General features: G+C 42.6%; 1 protein-coding gene across 2 annotated transcripts in view; it reads right to left on the reverse strand.

The window, feature by feature from the left end:
- Positions 1–4,714, reverse strand: part of LOC137563141 (aminopeptidase N-like) — a 62,643-nt gene extending 57,929 nt beyond the window's left edge. For both annotated transcript variants that reach the window (XM_068275239.1, XM_068275238.1), the window contains exon 1: positions 3,817–4,714. In XM_068275239.1, coding sequence (XP_068131340.1) covers positions 3,817–4,487 — 671 coding nt within the window. In that variant the 5' untranslated portion in view covers positions 4,488–4,714. The remainder of the gene's footprint in view (positions 1–3,816) is intronic.
- Positions 4,715–19,771: the final 15,057 nt, after the last annotated feature.

Genomic DNA, 19,771 nt, shown 5'->3' on the forward strand with positions numbered 1-19,771 from the left:
CCACCCATGACCACACCCACATTCTGGTCCATGGCCACACCTATTTTTCGGCGTAACCCTCATATTTTTGGGCATGCTAGCTGCAGTGTGCTGATCTCTGCTGCCTACAGTATGTACAGTATAAGCTGTTCTCTAGTGCCTGCACTGTATGCTAATCTACCTCCAGTGTGTACAGTATAAGGTGTTATGCTGGGCATACACGGGACCAATTATTCGCCGGATCGAGCCGCTGGCTCGATGCCGGTGCATCCCCGCTCGTCCGCGTGCACGTGCGGATCGATTCCCGCTCATCCCCGCTGGCGCTCTTTATCAGCAGCTCGATTCCCCACTATTGTCCGCCGGCGGGGATCGAGCGGGGAATCTATCCGGCAGGTCATTGGACCTGTCGGATATTATCAATCGAGCCATCAGCGGCTCGATTGATAAGAGAAACAAACTCCGTGCATGCCCAGCATTACTCTGTGCCTTTACTGATTGTAAACCAGCTGTATTGTACGCAGATTCATGCTACTTTTAGTATGTACAGTATTAGCTATAAAGCCTGGTACACACATACAATTTTGATTAGCCAATTTTAGCTCTGTTCATCAAATTCATTGTCTGTTGACCCACTTACTGCATGTGGGTGGTGAAAATTGGTCAGTGGTTGACCAATCAAAATTGTATGTGCGTATACATCTTTGATCTATGCCTATACTGATTGTAAATTATCTAAATAAAGGACAGGGGGCTCCATCCAATATTTTGATGGGCAGGCCCGTTATCTGTAGCTTACACCTCTGCTAAGTTCATGTACGTTTGGCCCCACCCATGACCACGCCCACTCACTGCATGAACACGCCCATTTTTGGCGCGCGCTAGTGCCCACAGGTGCCCCCGATCTCCAAGGACCCTAGAAATGCCCCTGGTGTCCCGAAGGGAGCAACAGAGGGTGGAGTTAAAGACCATTTTACCTTATCTCAGATGGGGGGGCTCTGGTTATACTTTAATTGGTTTATATTTGAGTATGTACACTGACTTTATGGTTTTTTGGAACCTCATGTATCTGTATCATTCTGGAACTCAGATAGTTTGAATTGTTTAAAAATATTGATATCCCTATAGAAAAAATTATGAAACATATTTTTGGTTTTGTCCTGCAGATTATGTTACTTTAATCTAAGAATTACACAGCAGCCTTTACAATCCTTGGGAATGATTTAGTAAATCTGAACTGAAGTAACCTTGTGATTGTTTCAAATATCCAACCGACTGCTGGAAGAATTCCTTGTTTTGAAGTTTCTTGCAAATAAACGAACGTTAAAGAATACCCGAGGTGACATGTGACATGATGAGATAGACGTGTGTATGTACAGTGCCTAGCACACAAATAACTAGGCTGTGTTCCTTTTTTTCTTTCTCTGCCTGAAAGAGTTAATTATCAGGTATGTAAGTGGCTGACTCAGTCCTGACTCAGACAGGAAGTGACTACAGTGTAACCCTCAGTGATAAGAAATTCCAACTATAAAACACTTTCCTAGCAGAAAATGGCCTCTGAGAGCACCAAAGAGATAAAAAGGGGAATTTCTTATCAGTGAGGGTCACAATGTAGTCACTTCCTGTCTGAGTCAGGACTGAGTCAGCCACTTACATACCTGATAATTAACTATTTCATGCAGAGAAAGAAAAAAAGGAACACAGCATAGTTATTTGTGTGCTAGGCACTGTACCTACACATGTCTAGCTCATCATGTCACATGTCACCTCGGGTATCCTTTAAGAAAGTTTTTCCCCACTTGCAGTAAATTGCCTCTGTGTATCTTAAAGGGAACCTGAGGTGATGTTGACATATCTATTTCATTTTAAACAATGCAGGCTGTCCTGCTGATCCTCTGTCTCTAATACTTTTAGCCATAGATCAACAAGCATGCAGATCAGGTGCTCTCCTCCTCCTCCTATGGCACTACAGCCCGATTTGAGCCTTTGCCTTCAATTTCCTGTCCCATCCATCTCTATCATTTGTACTGATTTCCGAGGCTTTTCTGAAGGTTTATTAATTAGGTTTTTATGGGAATAGGTAACGCCTATTGCCCAACCCCCAGACTTGGAGGAGCAGGGTATCCTATTTAGTCTTGAACATCACCTTTGACCTGTACGGCTAGGAAGGCCCTACAAGTAGCTAGGCTACCAACGGCATAGCTCTCAGGCTCACTTGTTTACACAAGCTCCACCACTGCAACAAAGTAAGGATACTCAGGTGCTTTGACTGGAGTTTCATTAGATTACACATGTTTGTTTTATGTGTGTGATTCGAAGCAGTAAATTTTGGGTGCATGTGGCAAGTGGGCTAATTGGGCACTGTCATAGGCATCAATGCATTTTATCGGTATTTGGGCACCGGAGTGTAAATTTGGGCACCAAGTAAAAAGCAAACTATATATCGGGCACCACGGGCACCCAAAAAGCCGATATTTGTACAGACGCCTACGCCAGCATTTTTTTAAAATCCTAGTTGGGTGTCAGGGAGGTAGTTGGGGGTGGGGGGAAAGGGTTAGGTGTCGGGAAGGTAGTTTGTAGGGGGGTTAAGGGTGAGGCGTTGGGGAGGTAGTTTGAGGGGGGGGGGGGGGGTAAGAGTTAGGCGTCAGGTAGGTAGTTTGTGCAGCTATGGGGGTTTTAAGGGTTATGCGTCAGGGTAGAGTTATTGGTATTAAATACCTATATTTCACCATCGGCTTTACTGGGTGCCCAAATTTCCATGCGCCTTTATTTGATGTATGCATGTGATTCAGATACTACAGATTGCACATAGATCAGCTGGACTGCCAGGTAACTGATATTGTTTAAAAGGAAATAAATAAGGCAGCATCCATTTGCAGCATCTCACATAAGATTCTCTTTAAAGTGGATTTGAGATAAACTTTTACTCATTGCATAATTGTGTTCCTTTCATATAGTTTATAGGGCATTCCTCAAGCCAAATACTTTTTTTGTTTTGTTTTAATACTCTAATTCCCGATAAACTAAACAAGCCTCGCCCACATCTATTCAGAGAGCCTTGGAACTCAGTCCCAGGTAGCAAGGGCTTATGGGAGCACAGTCTGGGCAGGAGGAGGAGGAGGTTACTAGCCAGAAATGTCAGAGGCAGAGGGGAGGAGGGAGGAGGAGGGGGGAGTGAAATTTTTCACAGGCTGAGGACTGGAGATGCCATCAGCTCTTGCCTGAGTGTAGTGTGACAAACAGAACATGGCTGCCCTCATTGTATCACAGCAATAAATAATCATAAACTTTTGAAGCGGTTTGCAGCTAGATATGCTGTGTAAACTATCTAAACTTTAGATAAGATATATAGACAAGTTACTTGTTATAGTTACTTTTTCATCTCGGATCCGCTTTAAAGTAGTCTGAGAATTGTCATCTTTCTAGCCAGCAAGATATTTTGTCCCTCATTCAATTCACCTTTCTCCTGCGTTTTCTCCCAGGAGGTAACATTTTTATGTTCTCTATAAAATACAGTTTACAATTGAAAGAATACTAAAAAGTAGGTAAAATAGTATTATAAAACCTATTATGAGTATATTCTTGCTGGCATAAAAAGTGTTAGTAATAAAATGTTAAAATGTCTCCTAGGAGAAAACTCAGGATAAAAGTTGATTGCATAATTGCTTTCTTAATGGTAATTATATGTCACTTAAAAGCATATCAGACACAGACACTCGGAATAGTATAGCATAATTCTTCATTTTCTTATGCTCTTATTGTTACAGCTATTATGGTTGGCAAATACCAATTTGGAAATGTTTTAATGCATTTTACTGTTATATAATCGTAATTACTTACTTGGTCACACCATCTTCCACATATTCGCTACGGTAAAATCCAGCCATATCATCTGCCAGTTCTCCAACAAATGCAGTCTGCAGTGTATATGTCGTTCCTTGTACCAGATTCTCAGCAAGATGTAGCACTAAGTAATTGGTTTTCTCAACTATATCTATTTTGTTGATGACAATGTTATTACCTGCAGAATCCTTAAGCACAGTCAATGTATAATTAAGCTTGTCGCTGTGAATAATAACGAGATTGGTGGAAATTTCACATTTGAAGTAGACAATGCTTTCCCCGTGAAAAACGTAGAGTCCTTCATTGTTCTTTTCTAAGATAGGTCGGAGGTCAAGATCATAGTGATCGGGCACTAGAGTCTTTGGCAGGCGGTATTGATCCCAAGGTTCATTAGATGCTGGTGTGCTAGTGGCAGGTTTCAGTGTGCTTGAAGTTGTACCAGAAGTTGTGGTAGTAGTTGTAGCCGAGCCAGTTGTGGTGGTGGTTCCAGTGATTGTGGTAGTGCCAGTGGTTGTTGTGGTTCCACTTGTGGATCCCCCATTCTCTACATTATTGTTTTTTTCATTAGAATAGACTACAACTAGTGCAATGATAGTGACCACTGCAGCTATGGCAAAAAAGATACCAACAAAGGCTACGATCTTGCTAACATAGAAGCCCTTTGCCATGGTGCTGGGAGAAGGTGCCACGGGAGCAGGGGATATATTCTCTCTTTATATCTTCTCCTAATCAGAGCAAAGCAGCATTTGTACTGCTGTGTAGTTAATTTGTGAAATGTTGATTTGTTTGAGCAAAGGTTACAGCTAGATCGAATACATTATCTTTCCAAATGTTCAGCTAGTCTTCTGCATATTGAAAGGCTGACTTGAAAATATACAGCTCATGTGAGAAAGTACATCTAGGAAGAGAGGAAAAAGCGAATTACATATTCTTCATGATGCACTCTGTAGACTCAGCTTCTCTGGGATGCACTTTTTAAATCAAATCATGTTACCATCCTGCTGCCAATTAACCTAATCAGTTTAAAATGTTGTCACAACAAATCAGTATTATGATTTGAAAACAAAATAAATGAAAAGACAACTTAGAGCTAGTGCAATAGTAGAAATAAAAGTGAGCTCTATACCTTTTGCTCTGAGGTCTGGCTAATTTTTGGGAAGACCTCTCCAAAGACGTTCTTTTGGCTTCTCCAGCTTGTTGGTGCTGCTGTTCAAATTAGAAACCATGGGCCGAACAGATATACCCATATATCTGTAGGACCTAGCCTACAATTACCGTATATACTCGAGTATAAGTCGCAAAATTTAGGACTGATTCAAAGTACAAAAGTGGGGGGTCAACTTATAGTCGCAGAGTCCTAAATTTTGCGACTTACAGCCTGTGTGGGGTGAGGGTGTGGGTTATGGATCTGGGGTGTGTGTGTGGAGGGGTTACTCACCATCCATCGCTGGGCGCAGTGTCCTCTCTTTTCCTCCCTTCTCCCTCACACGTCTACCCCCTTCAGAGATGGTCCGGCTCCCGATGTCACATGACGTCGGGAGCGGAAGTTACAGAGCGAGTGGAGGAGAAGCGAGGAGAAGAGACTGCGCCCAGCGGTAGATGGTGAGAGGAGACTGCTGCAGCAGCGGGGAGAGCGGGCTTGGAGGCAAACATCCCACCTTCCACAGTCTCTATCCTCCATCTACTTTCCTTTACCACGCATGATGTCTTCACAGGAGACGCTGGTATCAACGCATGGGATTCCTGGGAGAGGAAGTAGATGGAAGATAGAAGGTGAGATGTTTGTCTCCATGCCCGCTCTCCCCACCGCTGCAGCCTATACATGGGGGCAACTGTACTGGCTACCTACCTATGCTAGGGGCAACTATACTGGCTACCTACCTATGCTACTGGCAACCATACTGGCTACCTACCTATGCTACTGGCAACTATACTGGCTACCTACCTATGTTACTGGCAACTATACTGGCTACCTACCTATGTTACTGGCAACTATACTGGCTACCTACCTATGCTACTGGCAACTATACTGGCTACCTACCTATGCTAATGGCAACTATACTGTCTACCTACCTATGCTATTGGCAACTATACTGGCTACCTACCTATGCTACTGGCAACTATGCTGGCTACCTTCATATACTGGGGACAACTATACATGGCTGCCTACCTATGCTGGCTACCTATACTGGAGGCACATACCTGGCTGGCTTACCTATAGACTTATACTTGAGTAATTGGAAAAATCCACCTTGTGAGGGTCAAATTTTGGGGGGCGACGTATACATGGGGTCGACTTGTATTCGAGTATATACGGTATAACAAAACTGTTTGACACAAAAAGGTAAAGTCACAACTGTTTAAAGGCCCAATGCATTTTATAAAACAATACTAGTTTCAATTCAATTATTAGGCATTTGAAAACCCAAAGGTAACCAAAACAAGAAATAAGCAATAGTGAGGGATATTCACTAAATAATAAAGCAAATACATGAGGATGCACACCATAGAAGGGATTAATGGTTACAATCAGGGCTGTGGAGTCGGTCCAAAAATCCACCGACACCGACTCCTCAGTTTAGGATTCCACCGACTCCGACTCCTCGACTCCTCTAATTTGCATATTACAATTTTGTTGATTGAAAGTATGTAACATGAAATTCGTCTCTTAACTGCCAGCGCTTAGGAATTTTACAAGACAACTGAAGTGAGAAGGATATGTAGACTACTATATTTATTCCCTTTAGACTAAAACTAGTCCTTGGTAAGAGTACTTGTAAAAGGTACAAACCGGAACAAAGAACATCTATCAGGCCCTAGGCAATGTAAGTGTGGGTACATGTAAGAACGATGTGCAGGTACTCTGCAGGGGAATGAGGAGATTGTAAATAGACAACACCTCTGTATTCAATGTGCACAGCATTCTCAGTGGATTCCCTGCAGCTCTGTGGGGAGAGCATATGTAGAGTATAGTACTACTGTGTAACAAAGTAAACCTGAGACAGATGAAATTAAAGTTTTATACATACCTGGGGCTTCCTCCAGCCGCCTTCAGGATAATCAGTCCCTCGTTGTCCTCCTCCACCACCTGCATCTTCTGCTATGAGTCCAGGTACTTGAGCCAGTCGGGCGTAGTGCGCATGCACTCACTCCGCCGCCAGGAGCATACTACACCTGCGCAGCACTATTGCGCAGGTGCAGAATGTTCCTGGCTGTGGGAGCGGCATGCGGCCGGACAGCGCTGACTGGCTGAATTACCAGGACTCGTAGCAGAAGATCCGGGTGGTGGAGGACAGCGAGGGACTGATTAGCCTGAAGGGGGCTGGAATAAGCCCCAAGTATGTATAAAACTTTACTTTTCATCCGTCTCAGTTACCCTTTAATTTGTAGTCACCAAACCAAATTTTAACAACATATCAAATTATTTGATTTCATCAGCAAAAAGAGTGCATACATTTGAATAAATCAGCATCAATGCAGAATTATTTCCATCTCATTGACCAACTCTATTAGTGACACAGCTACACATCAGGCTTTATTCTTACAGCATAGATGTTATTTAGTATATATAAGAGATTCCTGTGTACATATCATATATACAGTCACAATCAGATATGTATATCTGACCTTAAAAATACGGGGACTGCTTTATTGAAGCAGCACAAGTAACTAATTTTGATTGGTTTATTTCATTTTTGTGGACTAAGCACAGCTATTACTGTATATATACTGTATATATACATTATTTTTAATGACTATTATCTGAGAAATAGAACATTTTATCATATTTTCTATTTTAATTACAGTTACAAATTCATTAGGAGTCAGAGTCGGTGCATTTTTTCCCGACTCCGACTCCAGGCACCCAAAATTGCCCGACTCCACGACTCCGACTCCACAGCCTTGGTTACAATAGCTATGCTAATATTGGGTGCTGTGCAGGACAATCTATAGAGAAATATAAAACACGTACACCACGTGTAGACACCGCTGCATTACCCAAACACAGCGTTTCGGAAATGTCCTTTATCAATGGGGCAAGCAGGACAGGCAACTGAACCAAGACAACACCGCTCTGCCGCCTTGCTTCAGTTGCCTCTCCTGCTTGCCCCATTGATAAAGGACATTTCCGAAACGCTGTGTCTGGGTAATGCAGCGGTGTCTGTACCTCGCTCTCATTCTGATTGTACTGCATTAGACTGTTTGTCATTTTTCCTGATTTCTATGTCATTATTAGCCAGCACCTCTTGTTAGTAGCTACAGCAGCTTGCCGTTTATCTCTTGCTCATTAGAGCGCATTTATTGCACATACTTTACAGTTTGCAGGCCGTATCTACAGATGTTGCTGAGCTCTTTGTACATTTTTGCACATGTATGTCTTAGTGTACCTTGTTGCATGTTTTTGACTGTATATTGCCAGCCTATGTTTTTCAATATACTCCCTTTTGCATTCGAAACTACATGGTGTGCGTGTTTTATATTTCTCTACGGATATTCACTAAATGCCATGTAGTAAAATTACCTTGCACAGACAGCGCAAGGCAACTTTACCGATATTTACGCAACTGATGTAGCAGCTGACCTTGACAGTACAGGATGCTGCTCACAAATTGCTCTCGGTACCTGTCCCTTGGAGACATACCCCTCTGTGTGAGAGAATAAGGGGCTCCCTGAACTATTTAAACTTCAAGATGCTCAACCATTATTTTAAAATTGGTGCCAAATAGCTGACTGGCTCGCTATAAATTCTCCTGGTGGATTTCTAGTAATATATTTAAAGTAACAGATCTAATTTGAGATCGAGATATTATCTATTTTACTTATCTGAGAGACTCTTTAAATATTCCATTTAGAGAATTCTCCAACTACACTTTCATCTATAGATATATCCAGAACACAGGACTGCTACTTAAAGGTAACCTTTTGAGTTTTACTCACCTGGAGCTTCCCTCAGCCCCCTGCAGCTGATCGGTGCCCTCACAGCCTCGCTCCAATCCTCCTGGACCCGCCGGCGGTGTCTTCCGGCTTCACCGTCACCGGCCGTCAGGCTGGGAACACGAGTGATTTTTCGCGTTCCCAGCTATAACAGCACCCCCTATACTGTTATTGCGGCAAGGAAGCGTGACGGCCGGTGACGGCGAAACCAGAAGTCGCTGCCGGCGGGTCCAGGAGGATCGGAGCGAGGCTGCGAGGGCACCGATCAGCTGCAGGGGGCTGCAGCCCCAAGTGAGTAAAACTCATTTTTTTATCTGACTTTAAGGTTACCTTTAACAAAGAAGCGCCAACACCCATTGAGAAGGCATTTCTCTCACAAACACCTATACACAAAGCGATATCTTTAATTTATAACATCCTGGTCACTCCTAGTATCCTGATTAAGACTTCCTCGCAAATGGCTTGGGAGGTAGACCCAGGTAAACCCCAAAACCAAGATGTTTGGAGTACAATGTGGAATAACACACTAAAATGTTTCTCCAATACTAATATCACAGAGACTTCAATTAAAGTCTTCCATCGCACCTACCTCACCCCTTTAAGAATATCTAAATATTGTCCCTCTATACTTCCAGGATGTTTCAGAGGATGCCAAGATATAGGTAATTTCTGGCATACTTGCTGGTCTTGCCCAATTGTTAAAGCAATATGGTCTAGATTGTATAGAATGGCTCGCATTTTACTTAATAAATCTATCAGCCCGTGTCCAGTTAATGCGCTTCTTAATGCGAATATAGATACATTATCCCAAAATGAAAATAAATTACTCGCTAAGTTTGCCTCAGCAGTTAGAATATCCATCGGAGCCAAATGGCTTTCTAAAGATCTAGATTGGAATCAAATTGTGGCCAAAAGTAACTTCATTTGTCATAATGAGTATCTTACGAGTTGTATCCAGGACAACTTTAATACCTTTTCTAAAATATGGAAACCTTGGCTCATTTCTACGTATGGTTCTCATTTATTTCTACGTATCCAGATTTGACACTCAATCTCTGTTTCTTTCAGACATTTATATCTTTGTCTTTCTTTTTTCTCTTTCTTCTTTCTGGATGCACAATTATTAGAGAATTTGTATGTTCGTGACCTCAACTACCTTCTCTGTTTATTTTGTATGGTATCATTGTAGGATTGTATTTTCTATATTCTACTTTGCACATCCTATTGTTTACTCAATTGATATTCACTCTTCACTTCAGTTCCCCATTGTTATGACTGTAGTGAAGCTCTAATAAGTATGTACTGTTTATCACTTTCACATGTTTGATAGCAAAAAAAAGGGTGCCAAATAGCTGGTTCACACTGGACAATCAAAAACTAATCCGTGCAAAAACAGAACATTTTGCATCCTAATTGGATATTCCTTGTTCCTAGTTGTTATTTTTAACATTTATGATTGTTGACAGGGTGTCAACAATCATAAATGTTAGAAATAACAGCTAGGAACAAGGAATATCCAATTAGGATGCAAAATGTTCTGTTTTTGCACGGATTAGTTTTTGATTGTCCAGTTTGATTGTCCAGTGTGAACCCTCAATAGGTGTGCATCTTTGAGTGGGACACCTCAGGGAGGAATCCATTGCCTATTTAAATGTTTTTGCTATGCCTGTACTCTTGACTTTGACTAAGGACCAGAGGAAGTTTGAAACATGTTAGTGGGTATTTTGATGTTCAGTATTTATCCATAATAAATCACTACATTTTATACTTTGAACACGGTGTGGCTTCCAGTGTTTGTTCAGAGATCCAGCTACAGGTACACATTCAACCTGCACTGTTCTAAGTTACGCTCTCTTTTTTAGAATATTGCCTATAGTACGAAAAGTAATTACGAAGTTGTAATAGCTCTAATATAGCTTTCATATAATGATTGCAGTAAATGCAGCAAATCCTTCCTTACTGAAAGGCTACATACATCACAATGGGGATACTAATGCTTAACTTAAGGTTGATCAAGATGGTCACAATAAACCCCCATCCCTCCACTAACACCCACTATTTATTTTGTCTTTACTTTAAAGTTGAGATAATACTTATTTCAAAGGTTGGTGGTTTAGTTGGAGTGTTTTCTTGAGGAAGGTTTGCTTTAGCAGTTTCCCTAGTTTCTTCTAGATAAGCAGAAATAAATCATGATTTGAGTCATTTAGGGAGAGATAAACTGTGAGCTAATAAGTAAGGTGAGATAATTTAACAGAAAAGCCGCATGGTTTGATTTTGCACTGTTAAAGATACTTCTATTATTGTATTGTTTGTTAGTTGCTACATTTTTCTTTACAGTTGTTACATAATTACATGCTTATGCATATTAACCATGCCACCTAGTTTCAGAGATTTAGCTGTCATGTTTGGACTTGATATACTGTGTCCTTTTCATTTGTGTTGTCAGGTACTTTTTGTCTGCTTAAACTGTCTTTATAAACTTGGCATGTTATAAAAAAAATATTGTATAATCTCATCCATATCTATTCTTGCCATAAGATGTTCTCAGGCTCATTATGCAGAAGAAACATTTTATTCATCTCTCTTTTTCCCTAAATGATATATACATGACTCCCCTTGTGCCAAAACTTATCTCCTACATTTGTTCTTCCCTAAAACTAAATGTTAACCCTTTCAGAGTTCTAGCTAGCTCCTGATGTCGGATTATGTCCAACAAGGAGCAATATGGCTGCCACTATGTGCGCTGAGTCAGGCCCCTTTGATCGTCTCAGGCGCCTCGATGCGCCACCTAATAACATAGTACGTTAGTACGTATGGAGCCAGAGCGTGTGCCCCCCTAAGTGACAGGTCACCTCCTTGCACTAGTAGTAACCCCACCAGCTTCCCCCGACACAGCTGGAAGACATCATCCATGTCCCCATGGACATCATCCATGCACAGTGCAGAGGGTGATGCAAATACAGTATAGTCTAGCTAAAGACATTATCAGAAGTCCAACATTTATTTTAAAAAAAATATCACATTTACACAGGCTTTCAATTTTAAAAAGAGATGGGAGGAAGTGTTAGTTTATTCAGCTCATCTGTCTGTATCCCTGTTGGATAAACATCTTATCACTTTCTGTCACATGCAACATAACAGGAAGTCAGAGAAATATTGGGCATAAGGAGTTGGCAGCAAAACAAGTGGCCCCACTGGGGATAAACCCCCATTTCTGGTGTTGTTAACAATAAAATGTTGAGACTGAGCTTTCCCTCACTATCTCTCCGATTGTGCCAGCTTTCATTGCAACAGGAAGTGTGATGAAGTCAAATCTTCACATAACAGTAATACAAAATACAGCAGTTAACCCTACACCAGGCTCTCCAAAACAGATAACAGTTTTCTAGAGGCACAAGTGAATTCAATGAATATCTGAGTTCATATGACAGTTGGAACTCAGTGAAACCATTGTATTATTGTAGTGCATTTTATACAACATTGACAATATTATCCTCAGTGCTTTACAGAGTATACTGAACAATTCATATAACTTGCAGCTCAGAGGAGCTCACAATCATCACAATATACTGTATATACTCGAGTATAAGTCTAGAAATTTAGTTCTAATTCACTTCATAAAAGTATAGGGGTCGACTTATACTCAAGTCACAGGCAACACTGCGCACACTGAGTAATGTGTGTACTAATAGTGACATTCCCATTTGCAGCAATTTACCCAGTGCTAAGTAATACTTTGAGGAAAGGTCTGAAAGTCCTGGATACAACAATTAACAAGGAAAGGGGCATGGGGGAAATACTGGGCTGCATAAAAAGGAGTGAATAATTGCAACACTTGGTGGCCTGGAGGAGGTATTGGCTGCACTAAAGGGGCAGGAAGGGTTAATAGCTGCAATACGGTATGCAGTGCCATCATTAACCCCTCCTGAGCCCCAAGTGCAGCCATTAACTTTGCTGGGTAGACTTATACTTGAGTCAATAAAAAATTACAAGTTAAGAGGGTTGAATATTGGAGTCGACTTATACACAAGGTCGAATTGTATTCAAATATACACGGTAATTTCAGTCTAAGGCCAATTTGGGGAAAGCCAAAGATAGATTCTACCTGCATGTTTTTTGGCATGTGAGAGGCAACCAGAAGAAACCTACACAACCATGGGAACGACAAACAAACGGCGCACAGGGGCCCTTTTTGAATTTACTTTTTGCAGTTTTCTCCTATGAGATATTTTTCATCTTCTGTTTAATAGGTGGTAACTTTTCAGCACTCTGCAAATTAAAAAGTCAAAAAATGGTGTTGAAAAAGTACTATCAAAATTATTCTGATTATTTTCTTGCTTACTGGGGACTAAAAAGGCATTTTTTGATAAGGTGTGAAAATATCACCTAGGAGAAAACTTAGGAGAATTTAATTAAATAAGGGCCAGGATGTGTGCTGGTGAAGATATGCAACTGACCAGAAATGGTTTAAAGCGGAATGAAACCCAGCATTTCTTCTTTGCGCTAAAACATTATTATATACTACTACCATTTTTTTTTTACTAGAACAGCATTCAAAGGGTTAAACACAGGACTCAAAAGCTCCCCTGCTGGAAAGCTGGACACATCCGAACTGGAGATAATGTTATCTTGTATTTAATTGTATCAAGTGAGGAATTGTAACGATCGGTGTAACACAGAGAGGATCTGATTACCGGTGATCTGCAGTATCACCGAGAATACAGATATATACCCGATTATAGATGATCTGCAGTATCACCGATAATCAGATATATCTCTAACCTCTGGACACCTGAGTAATATCTGAGTGTTTGATGCAACAGTAATACTTTGAGGAGAGCACCCGTACAGAGGGTGCAAGGCAGTAGGAGGTACTGTCTAAAGAACAGATACCTTCCAATGGCCTGAGGCTCCCCAAGGGGCGGAGCCAGGCTGAGAGTGGGAAGGACCAGAGTGTGAGTGACACCAGGGGTGAAGTGTCACTGACAGGTCTTGTGAACTATCTCCCAACAGGGGAAAGAGTTTGCGAGGTCGGACAGGCCAGGTCGGCAATAGACAGACAGATTAGGTACAAAGACAGGAGACAGAATCGGGATCCAAGGACAAGCAGAGTTTGGCAACAGAGTATCAGATATAGCGAAGTACCAATTCAGAGATCAAGAGAGTGGTCAGGAAAGCAGGAAGTCATAACAGATAATAGCAATGCCTATTCTTTAGGTGTGAGCTCCGTGATCAGCAACACCCTGGAACTAGTCTGATATATAACAGAGTGGTAATACAGTTCCCTAGTCTTGGGTGTGAGTTCCTTGATCATCAACACCCTGGAACTAGTCTGAAGCATAACAGAGAAATAACAACACAGATTAGCAAAAGGTCTGAGTGCTACCACGTAGTGATCGCAACGGCAGACACCAGAGAAATGACCAGCATCCAGTATATATACCCTGGCGCTCTCCAGCGCCTCCCCTAAGTGCTGGACCAATGGGAAGTGGTAAAATTGTCAGCTGACCGGCTTGGTCAGCTGACACCCTTCTGGCTGTCATAAAAGCTCTGCCTCTCAACGCGCGCGCGCGTCCTTCTAAACCTGTGTGGACTATCAGTCCCAGCCACACCAGATCTGTTTAGCAATGTATCCGCTGTGCAGGACGCGGAACCAGCCGCACCGCTATCCGAGTACGCGGCGGGTTCTCCGCGTTCCGCCATGCGGACAGATGTAGGCCTATGCGTGCAAACTGCCATGTTGAACGCGGAATCAGCCGCCTTACCTTGAGTACTCGTGGCGGCTTTTCCGCGTTTTCTCACAGGAATGTAAACAAACACTTCTCTGACACTGCAGACTCTCCTGAACACAGACAGACACTCAGAAAGCATTTCTGCTTATATTTCAAGATGAAAAAGAAAAGTTATGAATAAAATGCAGCTCTCAGAGATAAAAAGTCAGCTCTCAGAGCAAAAAAAGTGTACTTTGAGAACTTGTGATTTCTAAAAAAATAATAATACCTATGCACAAAAGTAAATATGATATCTGTATGGTATGTAAAAAGTAGGAAAACATGTTTGTATTGAATATTATGACAGGGTTTTATACCGCTTTAAGATGAAATAGGGCCCCAGCAGGCTCGGATTTACCGTATTTTTCGGAATATAAGTTTTGGGGAGAAAAGTGGGTGCGTCTTATATTCTAAAGATACCAAAAAATCAATGCAGAGTGCGCAGGGAAGCTGAACCGCCGCTATACATTACCTGATCCTGCAGCCGCGATCCCCCCCCACGGCTGTCGGCGATCCTCTTCAGCATCCTCCTTTCATCCTGGGCCCCGCAGCGTGTTCCTCTTCAGTGGCAGCGGTAGGCAGGGACACCGGCCGCCTACCGCTGTGCAGAGCCGCGGGCCATCTCCATAAACACTGCTGGGGTCCGCTGGGCCATCTGCATAATCGCCGCTGGAGTCCGCTGGGTCAACTGCATAATAGCCGCTGGAGTTCGCTGGGTGGCCGCCTCCATACACGCAGTTCTCTGCACTAGCCGCGCATGTGCGCCAGGGGTCATTACATCACGAGCCTATAGGCACAGATGTCATGGCACCCGAAGCTTCGCCCCTCCACGAACCTACAAACCCCCGCCTAACCGCATCTCCTTTACTCCCTTGCCTGGCATAGGTAGCTACAGGTGCCATCTAGTATTACGTAGTAATACTAGATGGCAGTATTAGTATCAGTATTAAGTAACTAGAAGTGATCCCCAATAACAGGTAGATCTCGTCATAGGAATGCTGAGCGTCGGGTAAGTAACCTCTCATTTACACTCCAATCGGGACTCTGCATAGGGAACAGAGGAAGGCACTCATGGAGGGGAATGGGCCATCATCGAGCGTCTGTAGGCAGGTGCCTACAGTGCCTTATGGTAAATCTGGCCTTGGGCCCTAGGCAAGTTAGCAGTGTTTGCACACCGCTAATGGTCACCTGGCTTTTTTAGTAAGATTTGGTGGAGGCTAGAATCCATTAGGCCCCTAGACTTTCTCCAGGCCCTAGCAACTGCCTAGGTTTGCCCTGTGGATTATTTGACTCTGCATCTGACACTCTCTAGTGCTGCAAGTGCCATCCACTTAGCAACTGTGTTGCCAAGATACATGGTATACAGTCATTACATAAGCAACTGAAACTCCTGCATTGCCTCTGGAATTTGCAGCTATTAGATAGGTAATAAAAATGGTTAAGCATTAAATTTAAAACTTATCAATTGACAAGCTCAGTGAGATAGCTCGGAAAACCCAAGTGGGGGCATTGGCTCATCCCGTGACTAACTTGAGACGTCACACATTGTGTAATGACTTATGCTCAGTGTTGTATAATGCTTATTGATAATATATCCATAATATATCAGTATCTCTTTAGTAGGTTGTTATGAATCTTGTGATAAATATGGGGAACATTAAGTCACATCACATGACTAAAAATGCCGAAATAAGAATGTGACCAAGAATTTACTTCTTTATTGATAAAGTTGCAATTGTACAATTAGCAAGCGTTGCTAGATTAACACGCTTTTGTGTAGCGACGCTCAAGTTAACTAGGTAACGTGAGTTAATTGTGCAATGCTTGCTACATAGTCAGCATACGTAATGGTAGAATTTCTGTGTACAGGGAGTTCACTGCAATTTCATCGATATTTAGAGAATATGGCCCTCTGTCTGCTATGTGCCTATGTAAAGGCACATGCCTCAAAGTAAACCTGGTTGACAATATCTTCTCCCTGAGCCTAAGGAGCTCCCCCATCCTAAGTGCACACTGATGAAAGCATATTATTGGTCCAACATTCATTCATGAAAGGAGTTTGGCTATTCCCCAGCTAGTGATAGCCAGGGTGCCTATTAGTCTATTTTATTTATTTTTATTTTTTTTCCTATTAGTCTATAGGCGCCCTGGCTATACTCTTGCTGGGTGTGGCGCTTTACTTGACCTGATGAAGTAGCAGTTAGCCATGAAACGCGTTGTCCAAGTGCTTAATGTATTTTTCTACTTGAATTGTCTCATTTCAGGTAGGCGAGTTACGATTATTTTATTATACTACTTAACGGATTAGAATAGAACATCATATTGTTTACAGTGGGCACCTCCCATCGTTGAGTTTATCCCATTGTAGTCACCCATGTGGGTTTATTGTATAGTTACTGTTTAAAAAGTGTAAACACTGCTCACCACACCACTTCTAGGACTGGGAGCAGAGTGAAGGCAGCCATAATCCATTAGACATCTGAAGAGATGGAAAGGATCCGCTCGACCAATCCATAAAAGTCCAACCTTTATTGAAAAACGTGCACAATGGACATAGCACAACATTTAGCTCACGCATATTGGAGCTTCACAATCGCCCCTTAGTCATAGCTCATAACTAAGGAGCGGATCCTTTGCTTCTCTTCAGATATCTAATGTATTATTGTATAGGCACAGACTAACCAGCAAGCTCATGGTGACCCAGAACTCATTGGAGTGTGTAAGGGACTACAATGGTCCTAAAAGCCCCCTTACTAAGATGTTAGGAAAAACAAAAGTTTGCTTTCCTAATACAGAAAGAATTTGCGATAATTCAGGTTGGAGTGAGCTCGAGATGTCTCCCAGGCACCACTGCTGAATGTATGCAAATTAACCATTGTACCCTTAGAAGCTAAACACACCTCCAGAACCGCTGGAATGCAATGATGTGTCAGCTTGTTAATATGTACAGAGCCATAATAATCCAACATGCATACAGACTGTTTCGGATTGTTTGATCCTCAACAGTGCATGGCATGGATTAATTTGGCTCTATGGAGTAGGGCTTGTAAATCCGAGAGGCACAGACTAACCAGCAAGCTCATGGTGACCCAGAACTCATTGGAGTGTGTAAGGTTAATTTGCATATATTCAGCAGTGGTGCTCTGGGAGACATCTCGAGCTCACTCCAACCTGAATTATCGCAAATTCTTTCTGTTTTAGGAAAGCAAACTTTTGTATTATTGTATAGTTATGCCTGGCTAGTAACATGTGCAATTACCTTTGGGAACAGCGACCAAGGAGACCATCACAAGGCCGAGTGGGAACGGTTTCTCTGCACATGTGCAGAAAGTGGTTGCTTGGGTAGTAACTCCAACTTGTGAGTATATCTTTTGCAATATATACAGCTATATTCTGGTTTTTCGACATTCTACCCTATATTGGGCTCACTGTGTTCCTATGCTTTTCTCTACATAATCCCCATTTTAAAAAAACTAGTTCTGTTATCAATGCAAATAAGGTAGCCAAACAGAACGTTAAATTTAGTCTGATGTAGTAAATAAAAGACAAATTACTTTGATCTGGCTGAGGATACACAGCTGATGAGGTTTTAGTGTTGAGAAGTTCAAAGGGTCATTTCTTCCGTTTGATTTGCAGCTGAGTAGTAGCAACAGAGATTCAAAACTTCTTGCGTTTGCAACTGAATGAAGCAGATTTTACTTTTGACCATCATAGCTGCTGTTTACAATTCAATCTTGAAAATTCAGATATTACATTTAAAATATGAGACTCTGTTCTGTTACTAATGTTGTTTTTATCATTAGTTGTATACATACAGATAAAAAGGGACCTTAAAGAAAACCAGGGCTGTTAGAATTCAAAGTCCGATACTTACCCGGGGCTTCCTTCCTGCGCAGAACACCCCAACTGATGCGACTGAGCCAGCCACCGGGGCTGATTGCAGCTGAACGGAAGACCGCGCAAGGACAGCGAGGGACTCACATATGCTTATGTGGCTGGAGGAAGCTCCGGGTAAGTATCGACTCTTTGTATTCTAACAGCTCTGGTACTCTATAACAAATAAATTATTCATTTATAAATGATTTATTTGGTATTTGCCCATTCTAACATCTTTCTCTCCCTGATTTACACATAAGAGGAGAGCCGGGCACCATACAAATGGCTTTATTTCCAAGAGGGTTGCAAGTCCATTGCATGAAGCTTACAAACATTCTGTGCAGTGCACGGTCTGTGCGGTTTGGAGGTATTGCGGAGGTGGGTATTCAGATTCAGTGCAGCACTATGACCGTTTCACATTCTACAACAAGCGCTTGTTCATGTGCTCTGCTGCAGCCCTCTTGGAAATAAAGCCATTTGGATGGTAACCGGCTCTCCTCTTGTTTATTTGCTGTATACTCCACAGGAAATGACTGGACAGTCCGCTGAGAGCACGTCCTTTTGGTCCCACATCAGCTGTGCCAATATGGATGGTGAGTGCAAACTGTTGCTGCTAGTTTAAAAGTACAAGATGATTCAGAAGAAGGGGATACACCGCTACACTGCAGACTGACGGAGACAGTGCTGGACCCTTGGTTGCTCAGTCCACTGCTGAAGTGCATATCTCTTCTGAAATCACAGGTGGCAACATTTGTACTGCTGGCAGGTGCATAATTGCAGAATGTTTGTTTACTCTGTGTTCCAAAGATAGTAGAAATAATACCTGATCTCCCAGAATCCCCTGGGAGAGGAATTCTGCATTGCTCAACAGCCTAGGCTGCGGCATCACTGGGAGAGCAGGACTAGATGTAGGAAGTGTTGCTAATGCTGAAAACGGGATAATTCATGTAAAAGTGGGTATCCTGAATAATTTAAAGAGACTCTGTAACATTCAAAACATCCCCTGGGGGGTACTCACCTCGGGTGGGGGAAGCCTCCGGATCCTAATGAGGCTTCCCACGCCGTCCTCTGTCCCACGGGGGTCTCTCCGCAGCCCTCCGAACAGCCGGCGACTGTGCCGACTGTCATTTCAATATTTACCTTTGCTGGCTCCAGCGGGGGCGCTGTGGCGGCTTTCCATTCCGAACTACACGGAAATACCCGATCTCATTCGGGTCCGCTCTACTGCGCAGGCGCAGGAAACTTGCGCCTGCGCAGTAGAGCGGACCCGACGGCGATCGGGTATTTCCGTGTAGTTCGGAGCCGACAGCCGTCAGAGCGCCTGCGCAGGAGCCAGGAAGGTAAATAATGACGTCACCGCTGCCCGGACT

The sequence above is a fragment of the Hyperolius riggenbachi genome, chromosome 3 (assembly GCF_040937935.1).
Source record: "Hyperolius riggenbachi isolate aHypRig1 chromosome 3, aHypRig1.pri, whole genome shotgun sequence".
NCBI lineage: Eukaryota > Metazoa > Chordata > Amphibia > Anura > Hyperoliidae > Hyperolius > Hyperolius riggenbachi.